Here is a 21,493-nt window from a genome sequence, read left to right as displayed (position 1 = left end):
GAGCTTATTCTCTCAATATGATTTAAAAAATATCGTATAAAGTCAGTTTATTGCTTTGTAATAGTAACACATTTAACTTAGTGTAAGAGTTTGGCTGGGCATGATCCCGTTTTATTTGAAACCGCGGGATTTTATTTTAATTCAATTTGGTTTAAGCATGTACATATATCTCTATTACCATGCATTATTGTATTGTTCTTGATTTCTCTGCAATAGAAGCATTTGACTATGATAATTTTTTAATATTCGGTTAGTGTAGTACAATGCTACTTTGTTTTAGTTTTGTTTATACACAGTATTTTTGTTAAACCCTATTTACATCATACAATAATATAAGTATTTAATGCCTGAGAAATCACATTGTATGGTTTTTGATTTTATGTAACTTTTACTTATTATTCTTTCACCTTTAATACACAGTGTACTAAAATTCAATCTTTCCAAACTTCAATGTTGTTATATTTATCTGATCCTTCTGAAAATTGAGAAACGCTTCAGCCGGTGCTAGGGGGCATGAGAGATGTTGCACTTTTTCCATTATCCCTCATGTACAGACTCAATCAAACCGAGTCTGCAGTTTTCATGCAATTTGTAGACAATGAAAAAGGGTAGTGTTAAATGAATCGTCACCTAGTAGAATCGGTCTACTAAAAGTTTGAGAGATCACACGATAGATCGCAGTGGGAAATTGGAGATCACTTGATAGCAATGGAAAAATATAATAAAAAGATGAAAATTGCAGATTCGGTTAATTTATCAATAAGGGACGTAAGATAGTTTTTTGTCGGTATTTCTTGTTACCAAACTAAAGCTTTCAGCACAAGAATAAGAAACCGGCAATGTCAAATACTTAAAACTGGCATTGTTGTTACATTTTTTTTCAAAAAATGTTTTTTTACATTTTTACCATCAAAAAATTTCCAATAAAATTTTTTTTTTTTCTTTGATGAAAATTTTAAGGCTTAGGGGAATATCATGCGGCATAAATATAATGAAAAAAAAAAAGAATCCTTTTTTTTAAATTTAAAAAGTTTTTAAACGATTTCCCTTTACTTAGTCGATTCGCATGTTGTCATTTCTTTACCCAGACAACTTTTAAATGCAGAGATTTTTTAATTGGTTTTCCATTAGTTGTTATCTGTTTGTAAATCTAAACAAGGCGTGCTGGTGAATTATCGATATCTAAACGCTATATATAAACACCGAGATAAGTAAATATGACTTATTGTGGTAGTCCAGACCAGGTGGGGGAAAACATTGGAAAAGTTATATTAGCGCGTTTTGTCGTCTGCTCAATATGTTAAACATGTAATTAAAGAACGGAAAACCTGAGAACTAAAAAGGCCATAACGGGTCGAAAGAGAAATTGTTCAGCTGAAGTAAATCTGTCAGATAAGAGATTTTGGTAAATACAGACACTTTTATCGTCAACGGCTTTTCACTTAGGTGTTCTATATGTGTTAAGACATTGAGAACTTTTAAAGCTATCGGATAATCAGAAGTGGTTTAAAGATAATCTTACTGGTAATTTAAAAGATAACCCGGAGATAAATACTGTATTCATAGTCTACATAACTAGATTTGGAGATGATACATGTAAGTATGTTAATTCTTATATAGTATATAAACATAAAAATCATTGTTTTTATTTCACTTGATATATTATAATAAAAACGTTAAGTATTACACTTATACATGCAGCTATGTAAATGAGTACGAGTGGAATATTTATTTTGTCAGTTAATGGGATCATTTTCTTATTATTCTTATTTTAAATATACGTACTTAAAAATAAAATAAAGATATTTTGAAAATTAAGATATTGATAACTTTTTAATGTCATAATTGTTAACAAATATTACAGATCTGCTCGTTCGCGATTAACAAAAAATATAGATCTGCTGATTGATAGTTTTCATAGGCAGAACGTTTGATTACCTTATCATTTCATATTGTCTAAATTGAACGAGTTTATATCTCATTCACAAATTGATTTTCTTTCCATTATTTGTTTCGAGAACTTCCTAAAAGTAAATATACAATCGCATTTCCTCATTGTTTAATTTTCTATTTAAAAGATGTTTCTTTTATGGCTAACTTATATTCGTGACCTTGTCCGTTATATGAGGACAGGAAGTGGTCTGTGTTATTGATCGAGGTACTCGGGTATCTGTTTGTCTCTCAATAATTTCCTGTCTCAGTGTCATGTTTTGTTGATAATAACGGTTAAAATAGAAATATGTCTACAAATATCACTTATTTCCCGTCTTTTGAACGCGTGTATGGAGAAAGTATTCCCAGTTCACTTTATTAGCTTAAATGAAAAGACCCAAACAATTAAAATACTAGTAATTGGATGTCCGAACTTTCATAGAACCTACAACTACTTGCCTTGTGCCGTATTTATTGAAAAAAAAAAAACAACAACAAAAAACGCACGAATTTGCAAATTAAAAGAGCTCTTTTTATTTCGTATAAAATGATGTCAATTGGTATTATATTTTTCCAGTCGGGGCTTTAAAGTGTATTTAGTTGGTTTTTTTTTTCGGAATACGTTTCATATGGTAGCATAAATGAATAAAAGCATTTTCTCTTTTCTTGTACTAGTAACAATATTTTATTGCACGCTTGTAAAAATTGTGAACGTCTGATGTGGAAAATTAATTTTAAGGATAATCCAATTTCTTTGTATTCATTCTTTCGCTTCTTTTCAATAACCGAGTGATATACGTATTTGAAGATTAATACATTTAAATAACAATAAATATGGTCTGGCTCTTTAATACCCTTTATTCCTTTATTCAATTTATTAGTTTTGCATTATACGGTGACGAGAGAAAAACCGCGTAGGAGCTAATTTAAAAAGTTGAGGTTTTTGTAACTCGAGTCTTTGTCCGTTATTTTGATTGAAAATAGAATTGTACTAATCTGGTCTGATAAATCATGTAAGGTATATGACAGTGAAGTCTGGGGTTCAATGAAAGGCTTCGAGGTGGTAAAACTAGGCAAATATTCCTCTATTAATCATCCTTATTGTAGATAAACTGATAATTCAATATTTCTCTGTTCTGTTTGTTGTTTTGTAATACATCTTTTATATATTTGTTATCAACAGATCACACATGTGTGTTCCATTGATAATACAAGAATGAAATACGTATTGTGTATGTAAATCATGTCAATTTATTTTCTGCTTTTGTATTGTTTAATAATATTGAATTTAACTGTATATTCACAATGGCGTACATCTATCATAAGTTATTAAAGTTTGCAATATACTACGTCTTATAGTCGAAAGAATTATACAAATGTGAACATTTTCATTATAATTACGGCATATTTTCCCCTGTTTATGTCTTTTTCGGATACTCATTTGAGGTCCAAATCAATTGTGATTGTCTATGAGGGTGAGTCATACTATGTGCTGTTCTGATAGGTACTAGAACACTTCCTCAAACACAAGTAGGGCTAGCCTAAAATAAAACAAAAATAAACAAAAACAATAACAGACTAAAAATGTTAAAATAGATACAATGGAAACCGTAAACCGTTTTCTCATAAACAAAAATGAGCCGCGCCATGACAAAACCAACGTTATGCGTTTGCGACCAGCATGGATCCAGACCAGCCTGCGCATCCGCGCAGTCTGATCAGGATCCATGCGGTTCGCTCACAAACCCTATTACAAGAAGAGAAACTGATAGCGAACAGCATGGATCCTGATCAGACTGCGCGTATGCGCAGGCTGGTCTGGATCCATGCTGGTCGCAAACGCACTATGTGGTTTTGTCGTGACGCGGCTCATTTTAATTTAAAATGATGACAGTCATAAGGTAAATCAGCAAATTTCACAACAAACAAAAGACACGAACTTTCCCGGTGAACTTGAAACAATAAGATAATGCGTTAATTGTGCAATAACTGCTATTATTGTAAATCTAGGTAAAGATGACATACAGCCCTTTAACCTGATATGTGCGTATATATCCACCTGTCACGATGATTTATTATGATTGGACGTTCCAGAACATTGCCTTTGTAAACTTTATGAATGAAATAATAGCTGATACAATTACACTAATTAAAATAACACTTATACCTTTCACTGGAGATATTGAGGAAAAAGATAGGTTAACATATATAATTTCTATTCTGCTTTAATTGCGCCAAAAAAAAAGAGTATTTCGACTGAGCGCATTAAATATTGTAAACCCGGGCTAGTAATCATTGAAAATTGAATACGTGATACAGTATCATGTAAACATATTTAAATGTGTTTAAATTACCTCCTAATATAGTATGTCTAACACATTTTATTTGTTTAATTGCCGGTACTTGTATTGTAGTAATATCTATGAATTAAAAAATAAGTGTCATTTTCGTGAATGTATATCCAGCCGAGACTTTTAGATTTACGAAAATATCGTAAAGGTTACAGTTATAAAGACCGTCTTTATGAAAAATTACATACATAATAGAATTAAACAGTTATATGAAAGAAGTTTTTGAAAAACGATTTTGAACTAGATTACCCGACCACTTAAAAACATTTCTGTCAAATTAGTGAACAGTTCTTTACAGTGACCGAATATTGAATGATGATTTAGTCAATACTGTTTTATTAAGTGGCAATTAACTGTGCAGGTGCTTCAGTCACGTGATATGCTTAATTCTAAACAGTACCCCACGCTTTCGTACTGTGCTACATCGTTCTAATCCGTAAATTTAAATAAAAGTCCATATTCAGTGTGACATATTACATATATTTAAGAAACGTATGTAGAAAATTGATCAAGATTATTTGTTCTTGTTTACGTAATCAGAACATCTTATTATATATACATGTAATAATTATCATTGAAATCTCTAAATTGATGGAGGATGTAGCGCTATTTTGATTTGACATGTATTTGTTAACTATCGAATTACATATATAACATATTCATTTACACTTTGATAGGTTCATTATTTTATCATAAAAGTTAAACCACTTCCTTAAAAACAAACATAATGTTGTTGTTTTTCTTACAACATAGATAGTACAGAGGCATCATACACCTCCCCTATAGATATATTATATATACAACTTAAAGTGGTTACTTACATTACAATTAAAGCAGATATTCAGAAAGTATGATAACCAGTTAATAAGTTTGACAATGACATATGTATGCTTTATTCAGAAAAAAGTTCTAGTATAATACTAGGGTGGCAGAAAATGGCGGTTATCTGTTGTTTTCATTGCTGTAAGTTTTCAGGTAGGTGTTGTCAATCAACAGTGGATCTATTAAGGGCGGCGGGCGGGGGTATTTGGTAGTGAATCAATTATTCATTTTGTTCAATCTATTGTTACCTGTTCTTCCAATAATGCATTGCAGAATAAAGTTACCCCATGGGATAAATTAAAAAGTCTACGTACAAACATGTAAACATGTGAAATATTGATGAATGTAGGTATAAATGCCAATATTATCTTGTATACATGATAAAGTACAGAATACAAAAAACCCAGAGATTACCGTCTTGTTTCGTATTTACGACACATTATTTAAAGGTAAACAAGGCTGTCTTGGGTTCTATATAAATACGTACATGTTTCTATACCGTGTTTCATTAAAACAAAATCGTGCAAATTGATGTACTTTAAAATTCTAACCTGACATCCGTGTTGTCTAAGAAAAGAACCCATGCTGTGAAAAAGACCGATTATTTTGCAATATTAAAGTACATGTAAAGCAAGGCAATTTACTTGTGTTGAGGGAATATTACAACTACATGATAAATCATAGTATAACTTTTGTCGTAGTATAACCAATAAATAAACTCTAAAGTTCTTTGGTAGTCATTTATTCGTGTAATGTTGAATGAATGTAGACACGGGTAGTGATGAAGTCAATCTAAATAATGATTAATTTATATTAATTAAACTTCTTTGGATGTATAGAAGTAACAATGAGTTATACAGTTGCTCATTTTCTTTTCATTTCGTGTGACCACCTTTTACCTTTACATAAAAGCATGCAGTTTTTTTTGTATCACTATAGGTCATATATTTATTAAACGTTATAACTTTGAAATCATATTTTCTCAGTTGAAATGTTTGCTATTTAATTGACACTATAATCATTTCGATACAAATCAAATATTTTTATTAGTTTTAATAACATTTGATAAAAAATCTTTTGTAAGTTCAGAAAAAACAACAATTTCAAACATTTATCATTATTCAGTGCTCCTATTGTCAGAAATCTATAGCGCATGCTTTAAGAGATTCAACGTTTTAAGACTTCTTGGAGAAGTGGCTATTAAAATCAAATGGAACTAAACAGATACATTTTAAATGGACTTGTAGAAGTCGTGTTTTTATTTTGGCTGTGAAAACAATTTTAGCGTATATTTTATTTATATAAAACCAAATGTGTTTTTCTTTTCATGAAGTTTGTTTGATGTAATGTAAAATAGTCACTTGTTACGAAGGGCACTGGGTTAATCTAAAGAAATATTTCTAGATTATGTCTGGACATTTTGTTATATGGAAAAGAGATAATCCAACACTTGACCAACTGCGATATGGTTAAATCTGTGACTTTAGTTGACCTTCGAACAATATAAAAACGCTACAAAAACTGGCGCTGATTCAGATGATAATGTAATAGAATTTTTTATTTTAAATTGCTGTATATATTTTGTGCCAAATCTGTCACTATTGTGGACGTCTTAAAACGTGGAAAGTGTCCGTCGTAGAGTTTTGTCCGTCGTATGTCGTTGACAACAATTTCTAAAACAATTTCTTTCTCAATCACCAAAAGTTTAACCAAAATTCGCAGCATTTATCGCTATGTGGTTTTTCTATGATAATCCGACCTGAGCATAAGTACGTCAAGAGAGCTGAAACCGATGAAGAAATGATATATTTAAAAACATTCTAGCCGAAAATTACAAAACCTAGTGCTTAAAACATATGGTATAAAACAGGGTATCATAGTCATCTACAAAATTGATATAAATCACGAAAATGGCGAGGAAATCCACCCTGCCTTTATGGTCACTTATCTTACAAAGAATCACACGAAATACTAAGGTATTTGGCATGTAGCAGTGTTTTATAATCCTCTAATTAGTTAAATAAATCATTCCTCCTGCGGTAAAATGTGTCTAATAAGCCTCTACAAATAATTAGACCTCTCCTGAGTTTTGGCCGCAGTCGTAGAGTTATTTGTTCTGAATTTAGAGCCTGTACAAATATACCTACAGGAAGATGCGTTTAAAAAGACTACTTTTCTGAAATTTCATGACACAATGATCTGTTATTTTGTGTACAATATCATCTATAAACTTTTTATAAAAGATGACTCGTCACATAATGTACCTGTTATCATTTTTTTCCACTCACTTATGTGAGCGGTAAATGCTCCATTGAGTCTCTTGTTATGAAATGTTTCTCAGATTAATCAGATTGCAATGTAAGAGTGGATCTGATAGTTCATTAGTTTTGCTTATAAAACAAAGATCCTTGGCTCAATACTTTACAAAACTGCGTGTTTTGTTAAGAAAAACAACATGTTTATATTTTTACAGTTTGTAAGTGTTTCATAACGATAACGTCTCATTTATTTTTTACGACATTCTTTTGCACGGTTGTATTATACTAGTATTTATAGTTCGCTATTTATGCGTGGGTATATGTTAAACAGGATGGCATCAACTTCATGAAATACTCAAGTGCCATAACAAATAGTGTTAAAGTGAAAATTATACATTGATCATTCTACATTTGTATAACTTTTCACATCAAACGTTCTTCTCTTGATAAAGTCATTGATATATAAGTGAAGTTTTTGAATGATAATGTATTGAAGACTTTAACCCTGCTAGATTGAAGAACATTTTTCAGTAATAAATCTGTAACAATTGAATCTTAAACAAATGTTGGAATAGGACATGATGCCCTGTAGCACCTACTACATAGTCATAGTGTGTGAGTGTAAGTATTTTAATTGATAAGGCTTTAGCGCTCTGTTGGAGGGGTAGGTAGCGGTCACTGTTGTTTATGTTATTGAATAATTAAATATTCATTCATAACGACACGATTGGGAAAACGGTCTTAAGCAAATACCCAGCTTTTGTTTTGAATATTGCATTATTTTGAAGACCAATGCTTTCCATTGGTTAGAATAAACATCTGATAAAGACTGATCGATTGTTCTTGACTAACGAAACTACTCAGCTAGACTTACCTGGTAAATATTTTAGAACTTAAGGCAGATTTTTAATGGAGATGACTCAGTAAATGGGAATAAGGTCACCCGAACGTCATGCTGAAAAATGGAAAGGAATGTTAGTAGATGCAGGTACCTTAATATAACGCATGCCGTACGTCCGTGCGTAAAATAAAACAATGGAAGCTGGGATATTGTGTTATAGAAAAAGGAGGGTCAAAACTCACCCGTATATTATATTATAATATCGATATTAACAAAAATGCTACTTGTTAAATGATATGTTTTTGTTGGTAAGCAAGATAAACAAAAAACATTATAGGATAAAATCCGAAGTATCATGCTTTGTTTTATATTAAAACTTATTAATTATTTAGTATTGCAAATAAATCTTTTTCTTATATCTACCAATACACACATTAAACCATTTTCCACACTGTCAGTCATTCTCATGCTTTCTTTATGTGTTATCTAATTGTATTATTAAACAAGAAGTCGCGTTCCTCTGACCTTATGACCTTATCATGATTCCGCATTTTAACTTGCTTAATACCCGTATCTAATTTGTCTGATAACTTATTTGGGTAACATTTCAATTTTCAGTTTCATTTTTCAATGTTTATTCTATAGAAGTAAATGTACATAATAAGTTTACGTCTGCAGAATAATCATGTACGTAAATAGTTCAGCTTTCAACAATGCCGTGCTTTCCCTGACTTCCTTTATCTACATTGATTTATTCATATTCTGTATTAATATGTTTGTAATGTACATTCAATAGACATTTCTTAAGGCTCTAATTCAACCTCGGAACAAAATACGTAAGAAAAAAAAATCTTGTTTCATAAAACCTTCCAATGAATAAAAGAAGTTAAATTTAATACTTTATGTACTTTTAACAATCAAAAGTGTGTGTTCATATAGGGCGGTTTTGTGTACATTGTAAATCGATGTCAATACGGCTGTCTGCGTAAAGCGGTCTATGTACAGCATGTAGGACTTTCGACCCAAAAGACCTTAAGTACCATCTTTGTTTGTATATCATCATCACTCCAATTGCCATTATATTACACGTAACATGTCACAAATTAGAGTTATAAAATTAGAATCCAATAACTGAACTAAAGTAAAATGTAAGAACAACGTAAGTAAAATTTATAAAATAAACAAAAAATGATTTATATACTCATACTTTTTCGTTATACATGTATTTCTTTATTAACGGCACCGGATAGAAATAATTGAAATGTCGCTCATGTCACGTGTTATAACATTTCTAGAAACGTTACTTACTAGATTGTTCAAACATTTAATGTGAAGACACCATCCTGTATAGGAAAGTATTGCCCACAATCTCTACTTACTTTATCAGATATGTTAAACTGTTCAGACCTCCTGTGGTGATTTTAATTGCTGAAACGTTTTATTTCTGGTAATTATTTCAATCAATTAATGATTTATAGGATTAAGGCTTTTTTGATGAATCAGCACGGCTTTTGTTTCAGGTTTATATATGATTTTCAATGAAAACCAATAATGCGCAGCGTAATGTTACAGGCCTATAATTCACGTGCGTCACATGACATTGTATCGTTCTTGATACAATAATGCTTTTAGAAAAAGGTCGTTTTGAATATTTCATAAAAATGTTGTTGTTTTTGTATAGTTCTTGAGTGCTTGTAGCTATTTCAATTCCATTCTTAGCTGCATAGATTGTTTCCTCAAATGGTCAAATCTAATTATTTTAATTTCATAGAACTATTTTCTACGATGTAATTTTGCTGCAGTGTGTGGCGTATTATTACATTTGCACTTCCTGTTTATATTAAGACTTCCGGGACATGTTGTGTTTTCCATGATGTGTTAGTTCTGCTTGGAATGTCCTGAATCAATTTAGAGAATTATTTGTTCTTGCTTTTCTTTATTTAAAAGGTTATGATGTGTATGTGCAGGAATTTGCAATTTAATTTATTATTTGAGATTATTTTGAGTTACAACAGAAAGTAAATAGAATGAATTCAATACTGAATTTCAAAACAGAAATATCACAAGTTATTGTTAGTTTACTAGATAGGGATACTTGGATTGAGATGAAGATGAAAACTTAAAGTAAATCTAGAAAACGTTGATGTAAGACCTTCTATGTTAAGTCTTAAAAAGTATAACGTGTAACTACGACAGCCAGGTGGTGCTCTTTTCAATTGAGATGTGATGAAAGCATTTAATTTTTCAAATATTTTAAGTTTAGTTTATAAACTACATTATGTGCTATCGTCTCTAGCAATATTCAGAGATTAAAATTTCTGTCACATCAAACAGTACGGGACATTTTATGTTATTTCAATGAAACATTTATTATTGCAACATGGGAATTCATATAAATGAAGAAAACAATCCCATCAGTTGACATATAAACTAGATCTTATCGCACTTCAAATGTATTACACTCCGGGTGACCACATCTCCTCAACGATCATCTAACTTTAATGTGCGTGTCAAGCATTAAGTACTTAATTTATATAGTTTCAATCAATCACTGTACGTATAAAATACACTTATCTTTAAATTCCTTGATATTTATCCGCGAAGTAAATCTTTTAAAAGCTCTCGGAGAACATTTAAAAGTGTAAATCACATACAATAAGCGTAAAGTGCATATAAATTAAACATTACCTACTATCAATCATGTAAGTCTTTGTTAATTTATGCAAAAATCATTCTTTACGTTAAATTAGTCTTGACTTTTGAAGTTTCATTGTAAAAATAGGTCCAAGAACGAGTTTTATTTACTCTATTTTCTTGAGAGCAAAAACGGTTTTAAATTATGACTAAGCAGGTTAAAAAAAGTAACATTAAGAGAAAAGGTTTTAGAATAAAGAAATGTTACGATCATTGTGTTAGTTACATTTGTTTACATCATTATTTTAAAATGTTTAAATGTTAAACTACGATGGTAATCTTCTAAAATGACGTTCTATAGCTCTAGACAGTTTCTATATACTAGTATTGTTTATGTAAATAAAGGATATAAGGAATAAGGAACTGGATGTAAGTCTGTTAAAGATGAAATCATTTATTAAAATATGATATAATAAACGCAGACAATCTGACTATAAGGGGGTAAGTAATCTGTATATCAAATACAGCGTGGGCATAATATTGTTTCAGTGTACATGTTTTATGTTTTACCCTGCATTGAAGAGTGAATGTATGTAAAAAATGCTATATAAAGGCATAGTTTAAACAACTATAACGCGGTATAACATGTGTCTGTTTTGTTAAGAGCACTTAATGACTAAAGTGTTACTTTGGATAGTATCGGGTGATGCGTTTTCTAAACTAATAGCAATTTATCTGAATATGTTTTATTATTTTGCTTTAAAAGAAATAGTTTAATCGAACTGCATACACTGTATCTATCATTTCATTTAAAAAATGTCTCGGACTTCACTACTTTGTTCAACTGTCAATATCTTTAATGTCTGCACGATAATCACGCGTGTTCTGATAAATGATCGAAGTTTAATCATCAATCAGCGAGAGGTTTCTCTTAAAGTTTTACGTTACTATCCATTCAAATCTATAATTTAATCTATAATTTATTGATAAAAGAGTTTAAATGACTGAAAAAAGTATATAAATGCGTATTTGGGGTAATTAGGTAATTATTTAGCCGATAAGGTAAACTTATATCACGTTATTACCTGTATTAAAATGTCGCATGATAAAATCTATTTTACTAAATAAGAAACATAGGAGTGGTCTGGATTTTGACCCCCTGTATTGTGTGGCAAGTAGGAGGTAATTTCATGTTTGTCTTCATGTTCCTTATACTGACTCTATGTTGATTATTTTAAAATGAGTTAGTATACCAAGTGGGAAGAAAGTTCATATTTATATGCGATATTTTAAACAAGTTTTAATTGTTCACTAATTTTTTAAAATTTTATATTTCATGAAGAAAAAAGATGTTTTGTTTATTGGTATAAATTCCAAAGTATAGATTAGTACATTGTATTATTATCTTAAACAGTCCGGTCCCTAAGGGTCGATGCCCATTGTCTGAAATACATACATTATAAGAGCTTGCCCGCGTCTTGATTTACCAGGTCATTTGTTAAGTCGGTATTATGGCGACACATTGTATACAACATGGAACATACTTTCCTCTCTTACCTCCCCCCCCCCAAAAAAAAAAAAATAAAATAAAAAAATGAATAAATAAATAAAAACAAATAATAATAATAATAATGATAATAAAAACAATATTTTTTTTTAAAATATGCATATACAATATACGTTTATACATACATGATTTGAAAGTAAAAAAGCTTCAAGTTGCCAGTTTGAAAGCTTACATAAAATGCATTTTATGTCAGCCATGTCAGTTTCTTTCTTTGATATATTTCCTCGGAGGAATTTTATATTGACCATGTCGATAATAAATGGTGTATAATCACTAGTTTAAGGACAATCAAAGCACTCATAAACTGTCTAATCGTAAATACACGTGCACTAGACCTCACGCGACTAGACAAGCACCTGCTATAAGTGCTGCAAGTTCATCTTAATTACATTATCTACTTATCTTTGCACGCTTTCTATTACTTACTTCATTCTACGGCCAACTATTTTTTCTTAATTAAAACTTTTATTACAGCGGTGAATCTATTATTTAGCTCTTTGATGTATTATAGATTTTACCGATCAGTATTGTTGAATGATTGGGTTGTTGTATATACGTAATAAATAAAACACAGCTAATTCTACTAGCGTAAAATGCTTCTTAACTATCCGAGATAATGCCGGATTGTTAGTGTATGGAATACCCTATTGAGATTTTATTTTCTTAGACGAAGAACTTGTGTAGGATAAAAATTAAAAGGGTAAATAATTCATGGTTTACTTAATTGAATAATTTTAAAAATATGACAAATGACAGTAAGAGAGATTATATACATATCGTATCAGGTAAAGTTTGTTTAAAAGTATGTTAAAAAGACTTTCCTAAGACATCGCTTTTATCTTCAACACTGTTATATTTTTGAGTTCTAGCAATTCACCTTTTTCTCTTTTTCTAAGTCACATAGTAAAGATTTGCTCGGGCGTACATTTTTTTCTGGATGTAATTTTGTGCAAAGCAATTGGGTCTTTGACATTTAGATTTATTTGATTTTCCAAACAGATAAACTTTCAGACCTACAAAAGACTGTCTAATGGATTTATGTATGTTTTATGTAGCAATCAGTATTCTAAAATGATACAGATATATTTCCATAGTTGGTACTAAATGAATATCAACATTAAATATTGCGAATTTACGAAGTTGGCATTAATCGTAACTGTTTTAAACTTAGACTTATCGAGAATTTAAATCCGACATCTGTAGAATCAAGGTTAAACCATTGTCTTCTCTTTAAAATTTTGTTGGGTGTATTTTAATCACACCCTCACTGTAAAAGTCATGTGGCAACTTTAAGTTTTTAAAAATTGAAGATGACCCTAGATACACCTCCTTGCAATATTTCAGACACAGGTGGGGAGCTGAATTTCTACACTAACTTCTAAATTTAGTTGTAAAGCCTTTTTTAATGTCTTCAGCGGCCTTTATATCTCGACCACGGAAAACTTCAACATCAGCGATTAATTTAAGAAGGAGTGACAATTGTATGTGTGTATTGTCGGATGTTGTGCTAAAGATGAATCAATCATTTCATTTAAAGTAACACATATACCGTAAAAATAGTGATATTAATAAACAGTGAATACATTCAATATTGCTTATAGAAGATAACTGCGCATTTCATTTACAATCTATTTGGACTCCAACAGTTACTCTTATGTTGTTCCGATATTCATGGTGTCCAACAAACCAGGGAAACACAAAGAAAGCTTATGTTTTTATGAATACTTTTCCAGATTTCATAGATTTTCATGACTGTCTCCAGGCTTTTGGAGGGTAGTGTATATCAAAGGCAACTGTCCTGTTCTTGAAGAAGATTATGCCCAAATCCTCCTTTTTGTTATTTAATTGATTTGTTATGTTTACTTTAGATGATGTCATTACTTGTTATAGATAGGTGACAATATACACAATAAACAACAAATTAATTGATTTTGACAGACAAAGAAATTCGTGGGTGTGACTTGTGTACTTTAATAAGATTTTAACAGAAAGTATAAGCAATAACAACAATTTGCCCCAGGAATTACAAAATTGGCTATTTTTCAATGGTTAATCCTTAATCTGTGTATATTTCTATAGATTTATATATATCTCTAAATTCCGCTCAGATCTCTATCAAGTTATAATCATACTTGGGATTAATCAGCCAATAAAATGTACAATTAATCCCCTTTAAAAGGGTACTGCATTCTATTGCGTATTATTTATCAAAGAATAATCTCTATTAATCAATTTAGGTTGTTATTTTGAAACGTCTCGTTTTTTGATATGTAGCGAAAAAAAATTAAGATTTTCCGCCAACATATTTTTGTTTTATCCGACTTGGACTATAATGTATCTAACATATATTGGAGAAAAATAAGAGGTATTGAATTTCTTTCGTTTCATTTTATCTTACTTTATTCGTGTTATAAAGAACGTCACTATTAATAAAACATGCAGTGTTCTACAAAATTATCTCATTGGCTCAATGAAGGATAGACAAAATAGACAAACATAAATTTATTCAGCTATCATATCTTATTGATTTTCTTCCATTTTTATAATAAACAAGATATAATTTCACATGCATATATAAGACGAGTAACTGAAGAATAAGTTTACAATATTAAAGCAAAATCGGACCACAAGTTTTAACAATTTTAGAGCGTTCGTTCTCCCCCATATAATCTCAATAATAGTAAAGATAAGTGCATAAATTCTGTTGTATTTTAATTGTTCAATATATGCACCGTGGAATGTGCAAATAACGCAGAAATTGTGCAAAAGTAACGCATAATTGTGCAATTTAGTGGCTAAAAACGAGCACCATGATAAGTAATTTTTTTTATTGTAAACCAAATTGGAAGAAATGAGTTAGCGCATACGGTTGTTGAGACATTATATTATATACTTTAAACCTCATCGAAAATATTTCCATGAACATGTTTATTTTTCAAGATCATTCGTGAGAATGACGATCTGACTAGCGTATTTTTGGCGATCTTTTAGTCTTGAAATACAATAACGTACATATTACTTTATGACTTTTTATATTCGGCGTACTTAAGACATTTTCCAATCTATTCGTGTCATATTACACATATGTAGCAGACAACTTGTACAACATAATTGAGACCATTTTTACGAGGTAACGCCGAATTCGTGAATGAAGCACTGAAGTAACGGCGGTTATCTCATTTAAAGTAGCTAAATCCTATTTTACCAGCTTCCTTCTATTGTTATACGACACTTTTAGATTGACAAATGTCTTAGGTATACAGAATATGAAAAAAACAAAGTTTTAAATGTGTTAAATGTACATTTTGTATTTGACGAAACACAAAAGTCACCTTCAAAACGGTAATCAGGTTGTTTTTCTCACGAATGATCTAAAGAAGTAAACATATTCCTGAAAAACATTGTAATGCTTGTTAAAGTATATTGTCGTAGCAGCCGTATGCGCTAATTCATTTCCTTAAATTTGTTTAAGAATAAACTATTTTGGTTCGTTTACTTACTGTGTTATTCGTTTCGGCAAAAGCGTTGCACAGACTCGGCGTTACTTTTATGTTAATTGCACGTTCCTGCGTTACTGGATATTCAAGGTGATATGACTTATATCAGCAATCAATATAATAATAATTGAAAAAATATGACTACAAATCCATACTGACTAAACTTGATTATAGGAAGAAATAGCAAAAAAAGAAAGAATGAAGAAGCATCGCGTTGATGTTTCCCATTATGAGTTAAAGAGAATAATAAGTTAAAACGTTACTCAAAAGTAATTAGAGGCCGTAAGTCATTTTCTAATCTTCAAGAAGATTTGATAAAATTTTAAACAAGAAGAAATAACACACTGTTAATATCACTATGATGACTGAAACAGATTCATGCGCTCTTAAAGGATGATATAATAATAACATCATGATAAATATTGTTTTCTTGTAATCGTTACGTGAATTACAATATACAGGTGTTGTGTTGAAGTATATCAATATTTCATTCAATAGACAAATATCATTAACGTGATTATAGAACCTCGCAATATCAATTTTTCTCTTTTTAAGTAAAGTGACCATTTATCGTGGCGACGCACTATTTAATAAATTATTCACGGAGAAATAGTCCGTGTCCATACCAGTCATTGATTGGTTAATTATCCGGTTTATTTTATATCACGCAAATCCTAAGTGATTTTACTTAGGTTTCCTCGGACGTATATCTAAATAATTGATGATTCTGACTTATCATCAATTTACATATACATGTATTATGTAAATGTACGTCGATGCTGATTAATTACGATTATCTAGGTCAGAAATTTAACCGTCATTGATTCAGAATAAGATGCAAATCCCGTTTTAGACATGGCTACCTCAGCTGTTCTGTTTTTATTAGTTCATTTCTAGCTTCAGTCAGACAAGTTCCAATAAAACACCGATAATCTACCGAAGACATTATGTTGCACGAGCTCACAATGCAATAAATTTCTAAATCAGTATTCAAAGTTAGACCATTTCAAACGTGAATGGAAGTACAGTAAGACTTGACTTGACGTAACTGTTGTTCTTTACTTCTAAAGATAATCATCTTCTTTTATGATGATCTTTTACATAAAATGTCTGTATGTATTAGTGCGAGTTGAGAAATGATTTTTATAGTTTAATCTTGTACTTGCAGGTGTTTGAAAGAAATAAATAAAAGAAAATCAATCACGGATAGGTGACACAGTGGATAACAGCGTGAGCAGTCCTAGATTATAGTTGATTAATTAAACAAAGTACGTTATATAATCACAGTTCTATAATGATTGAAGCAGAGGAATGTTGGATTAGTTCGGGACATGCTTAAGGCTCTTACTGAGTCATGCCACCAGGACTTGTAGGCTCGGAGTTGTCGGCAACACCATCTCAGTATTTAAAATCAACAATGGACGAGTCGTTATTTCCGCCGATTTCAAGAAAAAGTGCCATTTCCCTAGGAAGCGAAACTGATCCAAATGATTATGTAAATAGTTCTAGAAAGTCACAGACACGCGGTAGTGTCCCCGCATCACTGGCTAGTACCCCGCTGAAATTTCCAACAATCGATCGCGCCAATTCGACAAGCATCGCAAGCTTGCCTGGGTCAAGGTCAACACGTCATCGGTCCATGACTAGAGAACTTCGCTCGTCGTACTGTCGCTCACCGAGTTGTCCATCAAATCTTAACATACGGAGGGATTTCAATAATGTAGACACAAACATTTTTAACAGGTATGAAAATGCAAATGAAAGCGATTCAAATGAATCAACGTATAGAGAGGAAAAAGCAAACGTGCTACCAAGTATATTTTCAAAAGACTCTAGTCCGCGTGTTGACAAATCATCGCGTAGAGATAAGAAAAAAGATAGAACAAACTCGCTGTCTATTCGGAGAACGGAGTCTTTCATGCACCAAACTCATCAAGTTGGTGAACAATCTTTACCGAATACAGGACGGGAAATAGAACAACGTCAAGGGCAGGCGACAGCGTTGCTTTTACCTATTCGCAATACGACACAAACAAATAAAAAGAAGAAGAAGCGCAGAGGTCGGGTCTCCTCTGAATCGGAGACCGATACGCCACGAAACAATGACTCTGAAAATAATACATCACGCATTTGCTACAACAGAAAAAGTGAAGATGCGTTAGATGTTATTGCGCGGGAAAATGAACTTTATGACGATGACTTGGATACACCAAGAGCAATAGAAATATCATCGTCAAGGAAAATGAAACAATGGATAAGTAACAGCAAACATTCTCGTTCCGAAAGTGAAATAAAAGCATAAGGGGAGAAGGTTGTATGACATGCGATTTATTTCTACGTGTTGCATTTTATATTTTGACAAAATGTGACTTGCACTCCATATTGACTGTGAAAATATAAGCGGCATGTTGGTGCTAGAGTAGTGTATGCAAAGGCATTCACAAAAAAACTAACATTTGTTTCAAAAAAGTGCTGTAAAGATTTCGGCGGATTGTGAAGTATTCATATTTATCATTATTTTAAATATAAATGTATAGTTGCCATATGTGTGTATTTCCCTGTAAGGTTGACTTAACGACAGTTATCTTTGTCTTTGAAGATTTGATCTGCGAACTGAACTGACACAAAATGCTTCACATATGAGCAAAATCAATGTAGCTTTTACACTGTTATGTAATGTTGTATTTTTAACATTATACATGCAGTAACATTTTTTTCGACTTCGATAGCATTTTAAACGTCAGTTATGCATTAAACTTTTTCCATTGCGTCCAGGATTCAAAACGATATAAAACTGATGTCCCTATGCATGTCATTTTAGTTAACATTTTTGAAGTAATGGAATCGATATGGTTGAATTGTAGAAAATAACGTCATTATTGTTGTTTTGGGGGAACTTTCGTATTCAGCAAGTTTTATAATTACACCAAGGTCGAACCAATAACAAACAACCGGTCAATGATACATCGATATATCCGGTTCACTCGGGATTGCCATTGGTCAAACCGATTTAGAATGGGTAATCTTTCTTTGGCAAATGTCTTAACTAATGTCTTTTACAGCATATTGTTCTTTAGAATAAACAAATTTTTAAACGATCGGACAGTATCATAAATAAGCATTTTGCTGGCGTACGTTTCAATTTATTGACACATATTGAATAATTTAAAAGCTTTCTCCTGGCATCGTTTTGTAAAACCGAATTTGCATGTACTTATTGTACTTTATTTCAACTTTCACACTTACCAAGAGCAAAATTACATAAAGCTTACAATAAATTTAATCACGTAGATCCTAGTCAAACCTTTGACAATCATCCAAAGAAAATTATTATACAAAAAAAATCTGACCTCAGACACGCATAAGGGATTTTTCAGTTTAGAAAGTGCATTTTACTTGCATACAGTATAGCATCACGATTGTATTATGTTTATTATGCATTGTGTTTTATAGAAATATTGCAGTTAAATGCTCTATTTAATTTTTAATTTAACACGAATCAGGCTCTTGTACTTATTTAACTATTCTACAATAACGATTAGGTGAAAGGTTAATTCCTCGTTTTTGTTCCGTAATAAAGATTAACTAAAATCTATTTTATCCGATTAGATTAAGAACTGTGTTTGATAACAATACCTTGTAAAGAATTGTTAGTGAGTCATACATGTATACCGTCGCTTAATTTATCATTACGTATATCATTACTTATATAAGAAATACACAATCAGAGATGTCAACACAAGTACAATCGTTATATACAATCGGGGCTTTTTGCTGAATAAGGAGGAAAATAAAAATTCAATTCAGGATTATGAGGTAAATATTTAATATTCATTATGACAAATTATTTCTGGCCTGTTATCAAGTAAAAATGGTAACAAACAGATTCCCATTTCAGTGTCCTGTCTTATTAACAATTTAAAAAATAGCTGTAATTTTTAGCTCGACTATTCGATAAGAATAAGTAGAGCTATTGTAGTCACCCGAGCGTCGGCGTCCGCGTCGGCGTCGGCGTAACCACTTATGTTAAAGTTTTTGTAATAGTTCAAATATTTTCAAAGTCCATTGACATATGGCTTTGAAACTTTGCACACTTGTTCACCATCATGACCCCAACCTGTAGACAGGAGGAGGTAACTCTATCAAGCATTTTGACAGAATTATGCCCCTTTTTCAACTTAGAATTTATGTTAAAGTTTTTGTAATACCTCAAATATTTTCAAAGTCCATTGACATATGGCTTTGAAACTTTCCACACTTGTTCACCATTATGACCCCAACCTGTAGACAGGAGGAGGTAACTGTATCAAGCATTTTGACAGAATTATGCCCCTTTTTCGACTTAGAATTTACGTTAAAGTTTTTCAAAGTCCATTGACATATGGCTTTGAAACTTTGTACACTTGTTCACCATCATGGCCCCAACCTGTAAACAGGAGTAGGTAACTGTATCAAGCATTATTTTTTACTATCAAGCACTAGAATAGTCGAGCGTTGCTGTCCTACCGACAGCTCTTGTTTAAAATAAATTTTCCCGTATTTGTATTAAAGGACCATGCAAGTCAAGGTACTGTTTTAAATTATTGACGAATATGTTTGAAATTCAGGGACAAATGAATTATTTATTTTTGTCATAGAATGGTAGTATCTTTTCCTAGATGTTGATGAGAGGTTTTTTTTATCTGTCTTCATATATAATGTTTAATATATTTTACCTTTTGTATATTTAGATCAGTATTGTTTAACATAAAATGACAAATCTTAACAAATTATAGTATTATATAAAACTATTCGAGTGCAATCTCTAAACTTTTACTATTTATTATCTATATACATTGTATATTTCAACATCCGGGTAGTTCTAATGATTGTTAGGTTGTTGTAATATTGTACATATATTATCGAGAACAAATTTCATTTAATGAGTTTGTATCATCAAAATGTATTTTGATTGTTTGCAATAAAATGCCCAATGTGACGTGTTTTTTCAATGCAAAGTAATCATTAATAAATTGTTACACTTATTATGTTATTAAGTTTATATCCTTGAGTTAAAAAACTCTAAATTTCTGTGGGCAAGTCACGTGTTTTCTCCCCTTTTTCAGTATAATAGTTAAATATTTTAGCTCAGCTATATCTCATGATACCATCTCTAGACCAAAGTGATAAATTATATATTTAACACATTAAAGTAATGTTGTGAAACAATGGAAAGATTAATAAAGTGACGAGCGCTTACTTTTGTTTTGTTTTGGCTAAGTTCGGGACAAAACTTCGGCTTCGTTTTAATAATAGATAAATGTTCAATTTTAAGACAATAACAGCTTATTTCATTTGTGAATTTGGGTTATTTTATGGACGCTACCTTTCTATTAATGTAGATTTTTCGAAAAAATCGGAACAATAAACATATCCCTTGTTTCAAGGAAATGTAAATGAAATTTTACTTTTTTTGTTTTGTTTTATGAACTGTCAATGTTGATCTAGTTTCTTTACGCCTACTAAACGGTGGCTCTTTCACATTTTGGTGACCTGTTTAAATGAGAGCCATCGACACTTCCGTTATAGAGCCATCGACCAAAACAAAGCAG

At 31.2% G+C, this 21,493-nt stretch overlaps 1 protein-coding gene across 3 annotated transcripts; it reads left to right on the top strand.

Annotated features, from left to right (window-relative positions):
• Window positions 1–1,223: 1,223 nt before the first annotated feature.
• Window positions 1,224–20,926, top strand: LOC132732734 (uncharacterized). Of its 3 annotated transcripts, none has more exons than XM_060719219.1 (2): window positions 1,224–1,596; window positions 17,071–20,926. In XM_060719219.1, the coding sequence occupies exon 2, from the start codon at window positions 17,257–17,259 to the stop codon at window positions 18,202–18,204; it is 948 nt and encodes a 315-aa protein (XP_060575202.1). In that variant the 5' UTR covers window positions 1,224–1,596; window positions 17,071–17,256; the 3' UTR covers window positions 18,205–20,926. The 3 variants fall into 3 exon arrangements, with proteins under 3 accessions (XP_060575202.1, XP_060575203.1, XP_060575204.1); XM_060719220.1 differs by having other exon boundaries at window positions 1,224–1,600; XM_060719221.1 differs by lacking the exon at window positions 1,224–1,596 and adding an exon at window positions 14,624–14,770.
• Window positions 20,927–21,493: the final 567 nt, after the last annotated feature.

The sequence above is a fragment of the Ruditapes philippinarum genome, unplaced genomic scaffold (assembly GCF_026571515.1).
Source record: "Ruditapes philippinarum isolate M1 unplaced genomic scaffold, ASM2657151v2 ctg2927_1_1_1_1, whole genome shotgun sequence".
In the NCBI taxonomy this organism is placed as follows: Eukaryota; Metazoa; Mollusca; class Bivalvia; order Venerida; family Veneridae; genus Ruditapes; species Ruditapes philippinarum.
The sequence above is the reverse complement of the archived record's forward strand: the minus strand, read 5'-3'. Positions and strand labels throughout refer to the sequence as shown.

Coding starts and splice junctions, on each gene's coding strand:
- LOC132732734 (XM_060719219.1), top strand. CDS start 17,257: ATGCCACCAGGACTTGTAGGCTCGGAGTTGTCGGCAACACCATCTCAG.